At 50.7% G+C, this 17,821-nt stretch overlaps 2 protein-coding genes and 1 long non-coding RNA gene across 3 annotated transcripts in view; 1 reads left to right on the top strand and 2 right to left on the bottom strand.

The window, feature by feature from the left end:
• RAB3GAP2 (RAB3 GTPase activating non-catalytic protein subunit 2) overlaps nucleotides 1–1,705 on the bottom strand; it is an 86,587-nt gene extending 84,882 nt beyond the window's left edge. The window contains exon 1 of the mRNA XM_036932142.2: nucleotides 1,454–1,705. Within this exon, the coding sequence (XP_036788037.2) occupies nucleotides 1,454–1,568 (115 nt within the window). The 5' untranslated portion in view covers nucleotides 1,569–1,705. The remainder of the gene's footprint in view (nucleotides 1–1,453) is intronic.
• On the top strand, nucleotides 1,618–3,337 carry LOC130681672 (uncharacterized). The gene is made up of 2 exons (XR_008994904.1): nucleotides 1,618–1,753; nucleotides 1,958–3,337. It is a non-coding gene; the product is annotated as an uncharacterized LOC130681672 (long non-coding RNA).
• A 3,326-nt stretch (nucleotides 3,338–6,663) lies between these two features.
• On the bottom strand, nucleotides 6,664–12,389 carry LOC130681721 (collagen alpha-1(I) chain-like). Its single transcript, XM_057495178.1, has 4 exons — nucleotides 12,181–12,389; nucleotides 8,432–8,670; nucleotides 7,529–8,231; nucleotides 6,664–6,994 (listed from the first exon to the last, which is right to left on the bottom strand). The coding sequence occupies exons 1-4, from the start codon at nucleotides 12,387–12,389 to the stop codon at nucleotides 6,898–6,900; spliced, it is 1,248 nt and encodes a 415-aa protein (XP_057351161.1). The 3' UTR covers nucleotides 6,664–6,897.
• Nucleotides 12,390–17,821: the final 5,432 nt, after the last annotated feature.

Raw genomic sequence — 17,821 nt, 5'->3', positions numbered from 1 at the left:
ACTGTTACCAAAGCACCTAATAGTATTCAAAAACCGTTGAGTACATTAAGTACAAATCTGACCATGGAATTTCTCTGCTTCAAGTCTTTCAGAGGCATCCCACTATTTTTACCAGGCTTCTCATGACTGAGCTTATTACCTTTATTTTACAGCCTCATTTCCCTTACTTGTTCCCTCACACCCTCCTCAGAAGCCATTCAGCTTTTCTTAGCTCTGTCATGCCTCCCTTCTGCACATGCTAGAACCTCTCCCTTTTTCTACTACTACTTTAAAGGCAGGCTTAAGCATCCCTACTTCAAGGAAGTGTCCCCTAGTGCCAGTTAGATACATCTCTCTCAGTCACACCCTATGGCAGCTGGTAATTTATTTGCCCCATTAAACTATAAGCTCCTAGAGGACAGAGACCACCAACCTTTTTTGATTTGCAGCACTACAGATCAGCACAGTGTAAATACTCAGCATATAGTTTTGATTTGTTATCTCCTAGATACTAGAAAGGGGGTGAGCTTATTTAGTGGGCCCTTGATCACCATTCCAGTACAGCACAAAGTGACACCACTGTGCTACAAAGCCAAATGGGCTTCAAATTGGAAACAGGTAGAAATCAAAACCACAAAACACAACCAGTTTGAACAGGAGACACGTAGGAGATGCTGAGGAACTATGCAGTATCTAATACACCAGACCTGGGAATTTATGCTACCTGGCCAAGAGCTTAAATTCACAGTGTTTGATGATAATCGAAGGTGGAAGGCTTCTCATCCCAGTAAAGCAAACTCACTTTTCATGGCCATGGTACTGTACTTTTAGTTCCTGATGTGGATCGTCCCTCACTTCCTGACAGGTTCTCCTTAATTAGGAGAAGCTTACTCATCATCTTAGGAGTCACTCACTTGTCAACCTGTCATTTATTCTCTACATGTTTTAGGCGAAAGAGAGAAGGGAGAATGTGGGCGAAGACAAACACTTTCGGAAGGGGAGGTAGCAGGCGGCCACAGTCCCAGGGATGGAAGGGATGGAGGTTGAGGCAGTATCAGGGCGAAGAGCTGACAGCTGGCAAGAACCGGGAAGAGGATGCGATCACCGAGCAGGCGGTCGGCACACTGGACCCCCGGGTGGGAGGTGGGGGAGATGGAGAAGAGACGCGCAGAGAGGAAGCTGGGGGTGCGGGTGAGGAGGCGGGGCAGGCAGAGGGGAGAGTTCGCCAGACGCGGCTTCTAACCCAAGGGCGGAGGGGCTCGGGGAAAGCCGGGCGGGAGGAAGCTACCCCGACAAGCCTGGGCACCCCGGGCTCGAGGAGGGGCAGGGCGGGCGGTCATCGCACCCGGAGGGAGGTTGCGGGGGAGCTGGGAACCCAGAGGGCAGCAGCTGCGGAGAGGAGAGGGGACCCCAAGCCCTGTCAGAGGCCGCGGGCGGGGCCGGGAAGGGCAGCGGCGAGGCGGGGGGCACTTACCGGGGTCCCCGCGCGCGGCGCCGCTGGGGCTCCCCTCCCGCAGGCCCGGGAAGAGGAAGTCCCGGGCGGCCTGGAGGTCCTGGAAGGAGCAGAACTGGACAATAGAGCAGGCCATGGCTCCCGGGAGCCCCGCCCGGGCCCTCACTTCACCACTGCCGCCGGCTCCGCCACTCCTGGCACAGCCAAGACTACCAGCCAGAGCCACGTAGGGGCGGGGAAACCAAGCCGGAAGCGGTCACGCATGGGTCCCCAGCCGGGAGCAATGCGCCTGCGCAGGACGGCCAGCGCTGGGCGGGAGGGGTACGTGCCGTGTGACCAGCCGCTAACCTCGGGTGCGGCTTGGACGTGGACGCTCAGGGCGGAGTTTAGCCCAGTTCTGCGCCTACACCTGTAATGGATCCTTGTATTCGTGCTGGTTCTTAGCCAGGGATGATCTAATTGGACGTGGTCCGCGCCGGCCTTTGGGTCCTATAACCAATCTTACTGATGTCCTGCTGTTGGCAGGATCCTGCTATTTCAGGGAATGATCCCTGTTACACCAGCTGCAGGCCAGGGGGGGACGATGTCCTGCAAGATCGGAGTTTGGAAGGATTCATTCCTCTTCCGCAAGTGAGCCCTGTCAAGGCCAGCTTTCAGCGATCCTGTAAATTCCCTTAGCGCTAGGCCCCCTTATATAGTTCCTGTTAATACTGTATTATACTCATGTTTTTCGGCCTCCTTTTGATTTTTCATTCATTCATTCATCCTTTCAGCAAATATTTGTTGCTCTTCTTTTCTATGCCAGCCACGCAAGACAATGAGTATAAGGCAGGGAATAAAAGACATGAAATACTTGTCCCCATGGAGCTGAAATTCTCGTGGCTGAAACAGGTAGCAAGCAATTACTTGAGTATTTAGGTGAAATTGTGCGAGTGCTAGGAAATAAGTAAAAAGTGCTAGGACAGAACATAATAGCGGACCTGACCTTGTTTATTGTTTGGTTTTATTGGGGTGGGTGTGGAGGGTTCAAGACCGGAACTGACTTTGTTGTAAATGTCTAGAGGTTGGGATCTTACTTAAGTTCACTTTGTATACACAGTATCTAGCATGGGACTTGGCACATACACAGGGCTTAGTAAATATTTGCAAAGTAAAAAATAAATGGAACAGAATGTGTATGTAGGGTAAATACTATAACCAGCATCTATTACAAAGCAGTTTATACCTTTACAATACTTTCTATACACTGTCCAACTAGTCACAATCCAATCTTGAGAGTGTGCCTTACGTCAATTTTTTTTAATCAAGAAATTTACCTGTGTCTCAGAGAAGCCCCTCGAGGTTTCTTAAAAGTAAAAACTAAAAGAGGAATCATTTTAATGTTAGCACAAAGCACCATAGACACATGCCTGCCAAAGGATACCTGAGGTGGTCACCCACTTCTTATGACAGAAAATGAGAGGCAAATAGATGAAGTCCAGAGCATTCATTCCTATCAGGCTGTGTGCACTCACTTAGTCCCAGTCATATCACAATTATAATTTAATGCCCAGGTTCTTACTCCATTAATTCCTGTTCCTAGAGTAGAATGACTTTCACAAAACAGAAGAGATAATTTCCATGTTACCAGGTTAACAGGGATCAGTTCTCACCTATAAACTTTATGGTGGCATTAGATGTTCTAGAAGTTACTTTCAGCATCAGAAACAGACAATCCTATAAACAAACCCTGCAGAAAAGGCAAGATTTCAGGACCTCCTTTTTCCATGTAAAAGATGCAGTGCTTCCTCTCATCACCCAGTCCTGTGATTAAACCCTAAATAATGGTGCCAATGTCAAACTAGAGTAAAACTTAAATTTATTGATGCTGAGCTTTACAGGATGAATAGAGAACACATAACTCTTTTTGGAAGGATACAGCATCATTCCTTGAAAACAATTAGAGTTCCTATTCAGGTAAATGCATTTTGCAGAAGCAACTGCCCTTGGCTGAGTCAGCTGGCCTTCGTTCTGCCCTGAGGCATTCATGGAGCTCCCCTGTGGAGGCCATTGACTCTCACTACTGCTCAGTTTCAATGTGAAGTCCCTGACTTCCCTCAAAGTGGTACTCAGAAGGCTCATTCTTGAATGTTTTTAAGGACTTTAGATACCCTTTGCAGAAATTACCCTTCGTTCATGGGCTAACTCTTCCCTCAGGACGTTGTGAGCGTTACATTACCCAGTGCAGATTGTGTCTCTCCGAGGTAGGGCTTCAGGAACTAGGAAAAGTGCTGGGACCAGTATCCTCACAGGAGGCATCTCATAACGCCTTGTGCGATCCATGACTGTGAGGTGGAGCTCTGATGACTGCTCAGAGAGGGCTGCTTCCTGAGCACGACTAGCAGCGGGTCCTTGCCTGACTTTAACAGCAGCCTGAGGCTCACAGCATTGAGATACAGGATGGGCAGCAAAGCGTGAAAGGAAGAGCAATGGACTAAGGTCTGTCTCAGGCTGAGTGGGAGCTGAAGGAAACAAGGATCGGTGGGACTACTCAAGTTTTCCTTAACTAAGCACTTCCAGAAGAGCCACTTCTGATATCCCTGCCTGTCAGTGAAACTACCCAGTGACCCAGGCAACAAAGGCAGACATCCAGTACGAAGGGGATGTCATTTTATGTGTGTGCCTGGGCATGTGGGAATGGCAGGTCCCAGGCTGCAGTGGCCCCGAACTGAAATACCACCCCACCTAAGTCCAGAAGCTCTGATGGCCAGACAAGGTCATGTCTATGATTGAGTTTCTTAACCTTAGACCTATACCCTAGAAAGAAATTTCTAGAGAGGCCTCAGGGGATGAGGGAAAGAGTTGTTGCTGTGTACCCACAGCATTAAAAGAACAATAGTTCAGCCTCAAAGCTTCAGATACCAGTAGAAAAGGGAGCTGGGAAAGTACAGGCCCCAGACCAACTTAGGAGAATTGTTCACAGTTCTGAAGCCTTGGGAGCTTCCTTGATGTTACTTTGACTGCCACCCACTCAATCACATTCACACATGCACACACATGCACGTAGATATACTGTAGTGCCACATGAGCAGGGGTAGTGCCAGCTGTGAGTAATGTAGTGGAGGTCCAAGTTCCCTATTTGAACCCTAGGAGCCAGAAGTGCTACAGAAGCACTCTCTTTGGCTCATCTGGGAGGCAGTCCAATGCACAATCCTTCTGACACCCCCTCAGTGGGGTCTGGGTGGAACTTCCTGGCCAAACATGTTGACATGTCTACTGTGAAATGAAATACTCAGAAAGAGGGCTAAGTCCTCGCAACATACCTATTCCTGCTAAGGAATGTTTAACTGTTTCTTAAGAATGACTTTCTGATGATCACTACTTTTGCATTACTCTTCAACTTTCCTGGCAGCCCACTATATTAGACTCCACAACAGATGCCTGGATCCATCAACTTCCTTCCTCTTCTCTGAATGTGCCTCCTCCACGCTATCAGCTGTTCCACCAGCCTCATCACCCAGAGTCCTCTTCTCATCATGTTCCAGTCTCCACCGCCTACGACACACAGCCTCTACCTGCCTTTGCATTCCTTCTATCTTCTGGACCCTTTTTCATTTCCCGTATCGCTCCCCACAACTCCTGTATACAGGTCCCCCCTGACCCCATCCTGACACCAGGTGCCTCTTCTAACCTCCAGGTCTTTTTCCACAATAACTACTTTGAGCTGGTGTGCTCGCCGTATTTCCTCAGAGCATAGAGAATTAATCATTAATCATGGTAATTTAGGTGAATTAATCTTATTAAATATTAATTCATGATGAGTGTGGATAAAATGAAAGTTCCTGTGGCTAGGATTCTCACCTGGCCCTGGTTGGCTAGCTCACTACACAGGTGTGGGCAACATTGTTGTTGGCTGTATATAAAGAGCTCTGCCCAGTGCTCTGGGCAACACGGTGGCAGGGCTGCAAGGCTGCAGGAGAGCAGAGCGGAGGCTGGAGTAGTGGCAGGGCCGAGGACAGAGACTGGGATGGCAGTGCCCAGATGACAGCTGTGTGGACTGAGAGGCCCAGAGGACAGCTGTGTGGGCAGAGGGGCCCAGAGGCAGAGACCGGCTTGCTGCATGCAGAGACGCTCTGAGTGAACGGGATTTTAGTGATTGACCTGTCACTGTGGAAATAAAGTTGGGTATAATCCTTTCACCCCAAGAATGTTCTACTGTCATTCCTTTGGTCACACTGAAGCCATAGTGAACTTGCCCAGGACTGAAACCCACTGGCAAGACAATGAACTAAGGGTACAGTCCTCGTACATTAAGGACTGTGGATGGTGAAAGAACTGTCATGTCCAGGTGTCCCCATTATCAAATGCTACTTCATGTCAAGGTCCAGGATTGTTTTCAATTCTCACTGCTAAATTTCATCACGTTGATTTATCCCTCTTTTCCCAACTACTGGGCTTTAGTAAACCTATGCTTACAATATTCTTTGCATTTGCAGGAGAAAAGGGAAAAAAATTTTTTTAAACTTCTTAAGTACTTCTCAATAAAATTAGTGTGGCACCTGGGGAAAATCCCTCAGAAGCAAATCAAGTTGTAACTTAGTTGGGTCTGTGCCGTTTCTACAGACTCTCTCCTTGTTAAGCAGAGGATGGGGAGGAGTGGACCTCCTGTGGCCCTGCTGCTGAATCACAGCCTATACACACTGTTCACACTTTATCATCAGAACCCACACACAGGACAGAGCCGTGTGCAAGTCAGATGTTCCACTCATCCATCAAGGTCCATCTGCATGGGTGAATCTAGCCTTCCTGCCCATTCTGAATGATGGCCTGGCAGGGCCTTACCATATCACGCAGGTTGCACTTCTGAGGGGCATGTCTGAGCATTTCTCCTCCTCCTTGTGGGAACCCTGCTTTGGCTGCCAGTGTCTCCGAGAAAGAGCTGTGCCGCAGTACACAGGCACCAGGAGAGCCCAGATAAAGACGCAATGAGTGGGAGCAGAAAACCCCTGGGGAGCAGAGATTGGTGAGAGACATGGACGTCTCAGCCTCTGACTGACCTTCCATAGAGAGCCTCGTGGAACTGTAGCTCTGCCTGGTGGGGCTGGATGAGCCAGTGGCTCTGCCCACAGGGCAAAGTGCATTGGAGGACAGCCACAGGAATTCTCCAGAACAATTTTACAACTTTTCTGTTCAAAGATGTTTCATAGAATCTGGTCCGAAAGCACAAAAGAGAGGGTGAGCACCGCTCCCGTTTAGTCCTTGACAGATCAGAAGGCAGAAAGAAGGGCTCTTCTTGTTTGTTCTTTTTGGGGCAGAGGATGACGTTTCCTGGAGTGAAGTCCTGAGGTTAATGTGACAGCACTTAAGCGTTCAAAGGAGACTTAGATGGAAATTTTATTCGGATAAAATCGTAATGAATTGGAATGGAACAAATTAAAATTGTGAATAAAACAGCCCATTTAAACAAAGAAGCCCGCACTTCCAATTTAGGTGTCCAACCCTGGGTCCTGGCAGTTCCTGGTGCCACCAGGTACGCAGGAGGAGACGGTCTGTGCAGCCACCGGCGCCTGCGCAGTAAGGACCCTGCGCGGGATGGGGGCAGGGGGATTTACTGGGCGCCCGCCGCCTGTACCCCGAGACCGAGGCCCAGGGAGACTTGACAGGGGGTGGCCTGGTCGGGCCCTGCTCTGTGCCCCCTTTGTCCCCGCGCACAGCAGCCTCTGAGGCGCCGGTGTCTGGGTCCCGAGTCCTGAGGAGGCGGCGGCAGAACGCGGGCACCGTGGCGGCAAGGCGCCCGGGGCGGCGGGGCAGGAAGGACGGGGAACCGGGCCGCCGGGCCGCGAGGGCGCCACCCGTCGGGTCCCTGCCGTACGAGGCGCCGGCGCTCGCGGGGCTGCGCAGGAAAGGGCGGCCTGGACCTGGAGCTAAGGGAAGGCCCGCCGCGCGCGCGCCCTCGGGGGGCTGGTGCTGAGGCCCGAGCGCCCGCCGCGGCCCGGGAAGCGCCCGAGGGAGCTGCCGGCGCCCCGCGGCCTGGCCTCCGGCCGGCCCTCGCCACCCCGCCACCCCAGCGGGTCCCAGTCGGGCTCCTCCGCGACGCCAGGGGGCGCCCTGACTCACGTCCGTTCAGCCGTCTCCGCGACTGTGGGTCGCAACTGAGAGAAAATCCACGTGGGGTCCGCGGCGGGGGAGCGCCGTGTGGGCCTCCGCCGCCCCCCTGCTCCAACGGGATCCCCCCTTCTCGCCTTCCGACCCCGTTGCCGAGGCCTCCAGGCCCCGCGGCCCCCGGCGACCGCCGCCCCGCTCCTTCCCCGGGCTGCCCGCTGCGCCCGCGTCCTCACGCCCCCGCCGGCCGGCGCGGGAATGGGCGACCGCGGCCGGGAGGGCGCGGAGGCGCAGGTTTCTCTCCCGTCGGGGGACGCGTTGGCAGGCCTGGTGTGGAGGCGGAGGGCGGCGGCCCTAGCCGAGTGGCTGAGTGTCCGCAGCCAGGTCCGGGCGGCCCGGCGGCTGCAGGGCGCCTCTGCACCGGGGGTGCCCCCCACAGGAGGGTCGGCTCCCCCGGCTGCCTCTGACCCCCCACGTCTAGGGATGGGGCTCCGCTGAGACCTAGTCCCTGGCCGGCCTCCGGAGGGAAGGCCCGCAGCGCCGCCTTGTGGCCCCTGCGGGGACGGCGCATCGCAGGGGCCTCCCCCGGGGCGGGTCCCAGCACAGCGGATCCCAGCGCCCCGGGAGAGGTGGGGCCCATGTGCGCACAGGAGCCCCGGGGGGCGGTCCCCGCCTGCCCTCCAGGCCGCGTCGGGGGCTCCGCGCCGCCGCTGGCTCGCTCCCGGCAGGAGAGCCCGGGGGCCGTCTCAGCGCCCCGGACGCCCAGCCGCCCTGCTGCCCCGGGAGAGCGCCCCGTCGGGGGGCAGCCCACGCGTCCCTGCGGGCCCCCAGCAGGGACAGACGGCCCCCTGCCCCTGTCAGGGCTCGGGTCCCCGCCCTCGCTGCCGCCGCGCCCGCCCTCCGCGCCGGGGCGCTCACGGGGTGCGGTGGGCGGCGTGGGCAGGGGGGCGCCTCTGGGCCGCCGCTTCTCTCCTCCGTCTTCCTCCCTCTTCCTCGCCCTCCTGGGCCTGAGCGGCGGCCCCACTGCGTCCCTGCACCGTCCAACCGCCCCCCACCCCTGCACCCACTGGGCTCCCGAGCATGAAGACAACATCTGAAGGAAGAGGCGGGAGGAGGTGGCGGAGGGGGTGCTGAGAACCCGGGAACTAAGAGCAGAACTGGAGGTGACAATCGAGAGAGAGAGAGAGCAGGGGTGCAGGAGGGGAGCAGGACCGAGACAGAAGAACCAGGAGAGGGGGGATGGCTGCCTGGGTCACTGACGGTCAGGAGCTCCCTGGACAAGGAAGCCCCAGAGGAAAATCGGGGGTCAGTGGGGAAGATCCGGATTATATGTCTGTTCATGTTGGATAGTGTGCAGCCAAGAGGGTGTCCCAGGGCTGCAGGAGAGTCCAACATGCTTTCCTGTGTCACCAGCCCTCCCTGGGGGTCCCTCTTGATTCACTGGTGGTCAGGCCACGAGCATGCTCATGTTCTTTCCAGCAGCTGGTATTGGGTGCCCCCCTCAGTGCCATCACGGCTCTTGCATGTGTCCCTCCTCTGTAAGAATGTCCTCAGAGCCCAGATGGGATCTCCCGCCCCACTCAGCCTCACACATTCACCTGTGAGCGACACCTCCCTTCCCACCCACCGAAACCTCGAGTTCCCTGTCGGAGACACCCACTGCCTCTCGGAACGACGTGCCCTTGGCTGAGCTGCTCCTTGCCCGCCTCCTCTGCCCAGTTTCCCCCAGCTTTCTGGCTGCTAGCAGCTCTTCACACACTGGGGCTCAGTGCTTCTGACCTCCCCCAGCAACTCTCTGGTGCTAAAAGGAGCTTGGGAAGGGAATCCGTGGAGACCTAGTCCTCTGCAGGCTTCCGGAGGGGAAGGCCGAGTGTCACGATGAATTCCCGAGGGGCACCTGCTGGACGCAGTGAAGTAGGGAAATCAGATCAGTTTGCGGCTCAATGTCCTTATCTGTAAAGAGGGCTGAAGGAACTGAGTATTTCTCCCATCACTTTGGCTCTGACACTCCGTGTCCCGCTGCGCTCCCTTGCCTCCCAGCCCGTGTTCTTCCCTTTGCATCCTGCGTCTCCCTTCTTCTCTCTCCGTCTTCCATGGCTTTCCAACAGGCTCCACTTAGCCTGCATCTCAGCTCCCAGGACCCCCTCTCTGCTTTCGCATCCTCCCTGTCCATCGCATCCAACCTCAGCCCCTCTTGCCAGCTCACATTCAAATGTAGAGCACTGTTCTCTCCCAGGACGTTTGGATTTCTGTGTGTAAATATATAAACACTGTCGTGCATTGTATTTTTGGCAGGATGGGACACTATCCAACTTGAAAAGACATATAATACAAACACCCAGAAATGCAAGGCAAAAAATGCCTTTTAATTCTGTTTGAATGCAGTGATATTCACCCTGAAATAAGAGCAATCCCCTAGGAGTAAAACGAGGAAGAAATGGAACCCAGAGGCAAACAGGGTCAGGAGATAGGGCCCTGAGGCCAGGCAGCGAGGCAGGAGGTACAGCTGAGGCTTCCACCGCAATCACTTCTCAGGACATGAGCGCCCAGAGAAAACACACCCAATCCTACAGGGGAAGAAGCTTGTCTGCCTGTGGGTGCCCTGGGTGCTGCCTTGTGTGCTTGCTTCTCATCCTGAGAATTACTGAGCACAGACCTGAAGCTGGAATTCAAAAATATTCTAGTTGTGTGGTCCTGGAATACATACAAAATCCGATAAATAAAAATAAAGGGTGATTTCGAGTTTGTAATACCTCTGTGACTCTTGGTGAAATGGAGAGCAGAATTATATAAGATTGTACGTCAACTGTACTTCAATAAAAAACTTTTAAAAAGAGATTCTATTGAAATTCACACAACATAAAGGTGACCAAATTCAAGTGAACCACTCAGTGGCGTTTAGTACCTTCACAATGTCATTCAATCACCACCTCATTTACCTTTAATCACAGTCATCCTGACTGCACCTTCTTTCTTTAACAAAAAAATTGTCTTCTTGAACTGTGCCATTTTGTGTTCTTTCCATGAATACCAGGTGCACATGTCCACATTTCTGTATCCAGTTTTGTGTCCATTCACTGCACGATGCACTATGTATATTTTTACATGGAAATGGACACAGCTGAAGTGAGGAACTGAAGGGACATCATTTTATTCAAGTACAGCTGATATATAATATGATGTTGGTTTAAGGGATACAACAAGGTGATTTGTGAGTGATGTACATTATTAAATGCTCACCCAAACTAGTGTAGTTACCACACTAGTAGCAGTAAGTATGGTCAGCACAGAAAGATGGTATAGGAATATTAACTATATTCTCAATACTCTACTTTATTCCCAGTGACTAATTTTTTTCATTGAAATATAGTTAATACGCAATCTTTTATTGGTTTGAAGTATGCAACCCTGTAGTTCAAGAGTTACCCATACCACTAAATCCGCACCACAGCTAGTGTGGTTATAATCTGTTAACACAGAAAGATGTTACAGAACCATTGGCTGTATTCTGCATGCTGTACTACCATCACTGTAACCAACTTCTATAATGATTGAGAATTTTTGTGCCCCTTTATCGCCATCCTCTTTCCCCACCCTTTCCTAACCACTCCCCATGAGTCTTCTGCTCTTTTTTTTCATTTTGCTTTACACTTTTGTTGTTAAGTTCCATAAATAAGGGAAATCACATGGTATTTGTCTGTCTCTACCTGGCTTACTTAGCAGAATACTCTCTAGCTCCATCCATGCTGTTGCAAATGGCAGGATTTCTCCTTACGGCAAAGGACTATTCCATCCTGTATATGTACCCCACCTACTTTACCCATTCATCTATTGGTGGACAGACACTTTGGTGGCTTACATATCTTGCCTATTGTAAGTAATGCTGCAGTAAGCATAGGAGTGCATATATCCTTTCAAATCAGTGATTTTGTTTTCTTGGATAAATTCCTAGAAGTGAAATTACTGGGTTGTATGCTGTTTCTATTTCTGGTCTTTTGAAGAACCTCCGCAGTGCTCTCCTTAGCGGCTGTACCAGTTTACATTCCCACCAGCAGTGGAGGCGGGCCCCACCTGCTGCACGTCCTCGCCAGCACTCCTGATTTCTTGCCCTTTGGATAGTGGCTGTTCTGCCTGGTGCGAAGTGACAAGTCCTTGTGGTTTTGTTTGCATTTCCCTGGTGGTTAGCGATGTGGAGCATCTTTTCCATGTGCCTGTTACCTATTCATATGTGTTCCTGGGAAAATGGTTTGTTCGGGTCCTCTGCCCATTTTTAAATTGACTTTTTTATTTACTCATTTTTGGTGTAGAGTTGGATGAGATTTTCGTATATTTTATAGGGACATCTCATTGAAGCAGGTTTAGGAAGACATGGGAAAAAAACATAGATGAATGGGATGTCCGAGAACCTTTCAGGAGCATCTCTGATGCGGAGGAAGTCTTTCTTTTACCTTCTTCTCTTTGCCACAAGTGGTTCACCAAACCTGCGCCACAATCCTGCTCCAATGGCTCGCTGGGGATGATCTCACAGAAATCGTTCTGAAAAATCTGTAGAATATTCACACTCAACCCTCCTAAGTCCTAACCTGTCTCTATGATCCCCCTTAGGAAATGCAATATTGGCACTGAAGGTCAGGAGCAGCAGCCAACCCGACTGAGGAGGCAGTTACAGGAAGGGAGAGCCGTCTCTGTCCTCCTCAGCCACGATGACCCTGACTACTACCAGGGGCGGGGCTTCTGAGACCAGCTGGTGAAAGAGCGTAGGCTGGCAGAGCGCCTTGCCCGTGAGCTCGGCCCAGGCGAGGCAGCACAGGCCCTGACCACACTGAGCTTTGCCAAGGTCCCAGGACCCGAGGGACTCCACTCCCCGACTAGTCATGTTTGGTCAGCTGTCCTGGGTTCCATGTCAAACCTGGGGATGTGAGCGCTCCAGACTTGGCTGGGTGGGGACAGAGAAGAGAATGGCCAGGATGGAGGTCATAGCGTTCCAACTGTCTGCTTCCTCTGTGGTGGGCCCTGGCCTTTGGGGCAGGAGAAAGTGTGCGCTCAGAGTAAAGAAAGGAAAGGAGGATGTGACAAGCAGCAGCTTGTTAATGTGAAAACAGTCCTGGACTGGGTGTGGAAGTCCCCAGGCTCCAGGCTGAGTCCTGTGTTTACTATCCATGGGCACATCACTGACAATTTCTTCAGTATCTGTGTCATGTGTAAAATATATCAAATAGTGTGTTGATGGTAGCTGTATGAGGGACTGTGGGAGTATTTAAGAATGCACTTCAGAAAAAATGAAAGACTGTGTGGGGCTCACTAAGGTACTTGATGTGGAAAATTTGTTTAGACTGCAACACTGTATGCAGTTAATTTCCCATGAAAACACAGAAGCCCACTTGGCGGTCCTGCTGTCAGGTGTTTTGATCCAAGGCTCGCATCAGAAACTCACACCTGCAGCATGAGCAGAGGTATCTGTCAGACCTACTTTCGGTGACATGTCTCTTTACAGCTTTAGTGCTCAAAGATTCAACCCAAACCATGTTCCTGAAGACTCCACTTGCCGAAAAAATTGACACTAGTGTCTACATCTCTGTGAAAGATACAGCCCAGGGTTCCCTGTTCTTAGTCCCATTCCCTGTCTCCTTCAGTTTGGCTTGTTTTCCTACAGTCTTTGGAAACCAGTCATGAGCATCTCTACCACTGCCTGCTGGTATGTTTCCCTGGAGCCAAGTTGTGCCTTGGAATTCTCCCACCCCGGCAATGCCAGTGTTTCTCCCTCCCACCAAAGAGTCATTTTGACTTCAAGGTTTTTAGATTCCAGTCAGTGGTCTTGTCTCTTTGTATACATTCCCCTAAGACATTACTTGTCAGGGCATCTGATGAGAGAAGTGTGAATGATGTAGTAATTCTTTTATAATGAAGGAAGGCCAGTTCCCACAGTGTGTGGGAAAAGACATGTTTAAGTGTCTGCACAGAATCAAGAGGAGGCTGTGATGATGACCTACTTGATAAAGGAAATTTTGCTCAATTGTCAGGCCAGGAAACCAAGGCCCTTATCACAGTACAGGAACTGATTCGTGCTAAGTTCTTCCACTAAACCTGCTCTCACTCTGAGCATATTTGTGTCTGTGTTAGGGCTGGACTCTGGAATAGTCATGATGATGTGGGATATTCTCATTGTGACCGGCTCTGTCTGAATTTATTTCTACCAAATCAAATCTATCCTGAGAAGGAGGAAGGCCAAGGCCAGATATGCCCCCAGGTAAGTGAAGATTCAAGGGTTCAGTGGTGACATTTGGCAAGTACATTTGAAGGAAAAAGCAAAAAATGCTGATTTAACTTTTCACCCATTCTCTCCTCATGAAGAGTCCATTTTAATAATGTTGTCTTTCTACATGTGATACATGTAAGTTCCTTTTTTCATTTGTTAGTTGGAGTGACCTCCAGCCAGTTGAAATAGGTGAATTAATCAGTCTCAGGGATTTTCCACATGCCCATCCTCTGTCTTTGTGAAAACCAGAGTGAGAGGTGCATCTGCTTTCTGCCTCTCTGCTATTACCACGTTGCCAAAATACCATATTAGAAAAAGAACTAGAAAAAAATTTCTAGATCACAGTATTCTGAGAAAGAGGCCTTTAAATCGTGTTCTCCTGGTATCAATGATGCCTTTGATGCCTGTGTTCACTTTGTCATTGATGTTACATCAAACAAATTTATCCATAACTTAGAAGCTACCATTATGAATCCATGGGTACTGTAACATGACTTCATCCACAAGAGGTGAGCCTTGTTGCTCCTAAGCTAGTTTTGTGACCCGTGCATTGAGGGCTTTCTGATTCCTCTCTGTCTCTGTCTCTGCTGTCCCCACTACTGCACACTCTGCCTCTCAAATAAAAGATAGCATTGCTGTCATGACAGGCCTGCCCCTTCACAGGAACTATACTGCTGTCCCTCCTGGGAAAGCCAGCTCAGTTGGCATGGGGTCTGTTCTTGACCCAGTCCTCAGACCTACGTCCTCCACTGTATCCAGCAGGGAGCTGCCGCAGGCCATACACCAGGACATCCCATGAGGCTCACTGGGTGATGACGGTTTGGGCTCTTCAGTTCTCCCAGAACTGCGTGCCTCCTGCTGCTCTCACTCGAGCACCGTCATCAACTCGACTGAGGAGACAGAAGTCTGCGCTTCTCTGGATGTGGCCCGTAAGTCCTCACTCCCACGGTGACACACCTCCAGCTGGACTCCCAGGGAGACCCCACCATTTGGATTCCAGCACCTATGGCTTTGTTGAGATTTGTCATCCCTGTATGCAAGGCCTGGACATACTGGTTTGAGCCGGGCTCTAAGAGAGAGTTATGAGCACGGACCTCAGGTGAGGCGGAAGCTGCACTCACTTCCTCATCCCAGGACAAGCCTGTGACTCCTGACCCCACCGTAGGACACTGGACCCAGACAGGAGGGACCAGCTCACCCTGTGGCCCATGTACAGAATCGTCTGTGTGCTCCTCACTTGCATCAAATGCCTCTTCGACGTGCAATGCTCTCATTTTCATTCCCAAACAATGTGCCTTGATTTCTAGTCTTTGCAAAGATGTGGCAGCCTTGTCTACATGTCTGGATTTGTTCTTTCCTGGAGCTCTGTGCCATCATCCCCAGTGTCTGTCTCGGCCAAGTTGGCTGTCTTGGCGAAGCAGTCATCTGAGTACCAGGGCTCAAACACCTCTACTGTCACCTGGCCGACATACGTCCATAAAGCAAGGCAGAACCCTGGCATCCGCCCACCACACGAATGGCTAGTGTTTCTCTGGACCAATGTGTTAATTTTAATTTTTATTCCATCCATCATTCTGGTCTCTGTGTATCTTCCCCTAAGCCATTACTTACCAGGGTATGTGATGAGAGATGCCTGAATACTATTGTAGATCTTTCAGAATGTGGGCATGCAGTTCCCTGGAATCTATGGGTCAAGGGTCTGTTTAAGTACTTGCAGATTCAAGACAGAGGAGGTAGTGATGATGTCTCCCAGATAAGGTAGTTTGTGCTCAATGGCTCATAGGAAGAAACTAAGCCTTTTCTCACAATACAGTATCTGAGGCCTCCTGAGCTATTCTTCTCACTAAACATGTTCTTTCCCAGAGGACGTCTGTGATCCTAGCTTAATATTAGACACTGGAAATGTCATGTCATGTGGGTCCTGCTCATTGTGACTGGCCCTGTCTGAATATATTTGCAGCTAATCAGATCAGTCAGGAAGAGGAGGACCCAGAAGACCTGCTTTCCCTCATACATCTCTGATGAATCATGGGTTGGTATGTCAGTGGTGTCATATGACAAGTACATTTCAAGTGAAAAACTGAGTATTAAGACAGTGCCAAATATACCTATTTCATCTGCTCTATTCTTGTGAAGTAACCTTTTCCACAATGTAGTCTTTCTTTACTTTGGTGCATGTTCCTTTTATCACCCTTCAGTATAGTGACCTGAAGGCAGTTGAACCAGGTGTATTAATCAGTCACAGGGATGCTTTGCAAACCAGGGTCACTGCTTTTCTTAAAACCAGAATGAGAGGTGCATCTGCTTTCTGCCTCCCTCCTAGTGTTACCACATTGCTGAGATAGCAATCAAGAATGTAAATAGAATAAAATTCTGATATTACTCAGTATTAAGAGACAGGCCTTCAAGACACCAGTTCTCTGAATGTGGATGGTGCCTTTAAAGCCTGTGGTCATGTGGTCACTGAGAATAATACAAACTACATGTGTGCAGAAATGTGAACCTACTTCTATGAATCTCGATATGTGCTGTGTCATGACTTCCATTCCAGCCTAGTTCAACACACTGCTCACTATTCCAAGATTTGGTGACTGAAATAAGTACCTTATTTCCAACTGTTTCTGCTGCCCGTATTGCTCCACACTCTGCTGCTTATATAGGAGAATAGATCTTATCCAAATGACGGGAGTGCCCTATTGCTGTGACGACACCACTCTGCCTCCCATCAGCACCAGCTGGGCTGTGGCGGTGTCTGTCCTTCTCATTTAGTCTTCCGTTCCCTGCTCCTCACCAGTCTCTGCAGGGCACAGCTGCAGGTGGAAGAGCATGACATCCTCTGGGAGTCACGGCATGGACAGTTTGACTTCCTCACATCATTCTGAGCTGTATGAGTCCCAGTGGACTTCTGGGAGCACTGCCATCTGCCCAGTTGTGGAACTGAGTATGTGCTCTGCTCAGAATGCAGCTGGTGCGTCCCCATTACCAAGATGATAATACTCCCACCAGACTCCCAGCGAGACCCCGTATTTTTGGTGTCCCCCACCTTCTGCTGTGTTATCGTCCCTGTGTGCCAGACCTGTTAACGCTGGCGCTGGCATCAGGATCTAGGATAGAGTTGTAAGCAAAGCCATCAGGAGGGTCTGGAGCTGTGCTCATTCCATTGTTCCAGGCTGAGCCTCATGCTTCACGCCCCAGGGAAGGACATGACCCCTTAGGTGTGGAGGACAAGCTCACACTAGCCTGTGAACGTGCACAGTGGGGACTTTCTTCCTAATTTTCACCCACTGACTCCTCCTGCCATAGTGCTCTCCTTTTAACATACCAAATATTCCCTTGCACTTAAGGGCCTTTCCAAAGTTGATGTCAGCCTTGTCCATATCTTTGCATTTGTTCTTTCCCTGCACTCACTGCTGGCATCCCCAGGGCCTGTCTCCTCTAGGGCGGCTGTCTCAGCTAAGCCATCACCTGCAGCCAGGAGAGAGATGCCTCTACCCTCACCTTGCGTGCAGGTGTCTCTGAAGCAAGGCTGAAGCATCCCTAAAGCCAACAATGGCTAGGGTTTGTGAGCATGAAAGATGTGATTTGAGGGCTTTTGGATTCCATCCATTGTTCTGGTCTCTATGTATATATTCCCCCTAAGCCATCCATAACCAGGGTATCTGATGAGAGCAGGCTGAATGAAGTTGCAATTCTTTGAGAATGCAGATAGGTTGGTTCCCAGAATCAGTGGCAAAAAGGGATGTGCAAGGGCTTGTACAGACTCAAGGCTGAGGAGGCTGTGGTGACCATCTTGAAAGAAAAGGTCCATTTTGCTTAATTTCTCTGGACAGGAACCCGAGGCAGTCATCACAGTAGGAGTATCTGAGACCTCCTGAAATATGCTTCTCAACCAGCCTTTCTCACACTGAGGAGATTTGCGTCCCTGTGTTAGGAGTGGACAGCAGATTACTGATATGTCAAGCGGGACTGGCTCATTGGGACAGGCCCTATCTGTGGATCTGTGCAGCCAATCATAGCGATTCGAAAGAGAAGATGAACAAGACCCAATTTAC

Source organism: Manis pentadactyla, chromosome 19 (genome assembly GCF_030020395.1).
Source record: "Manis pentadactyla isolate mManPen7 chromosome 19, mManPen7.hap1, whole genome shotgun sequence".
Taxonomy (NCBI): domain Eukaryota; kingdom Metazoa; phylum Chordata; class Mammalia; order Pholidota; family Manidae; genus Manis; species Manis pentadactyla.
Note: the sequence above shows the minus strand (reverse complement) of the source record. Positions and strands in the feature narration are given on the sequence as shown.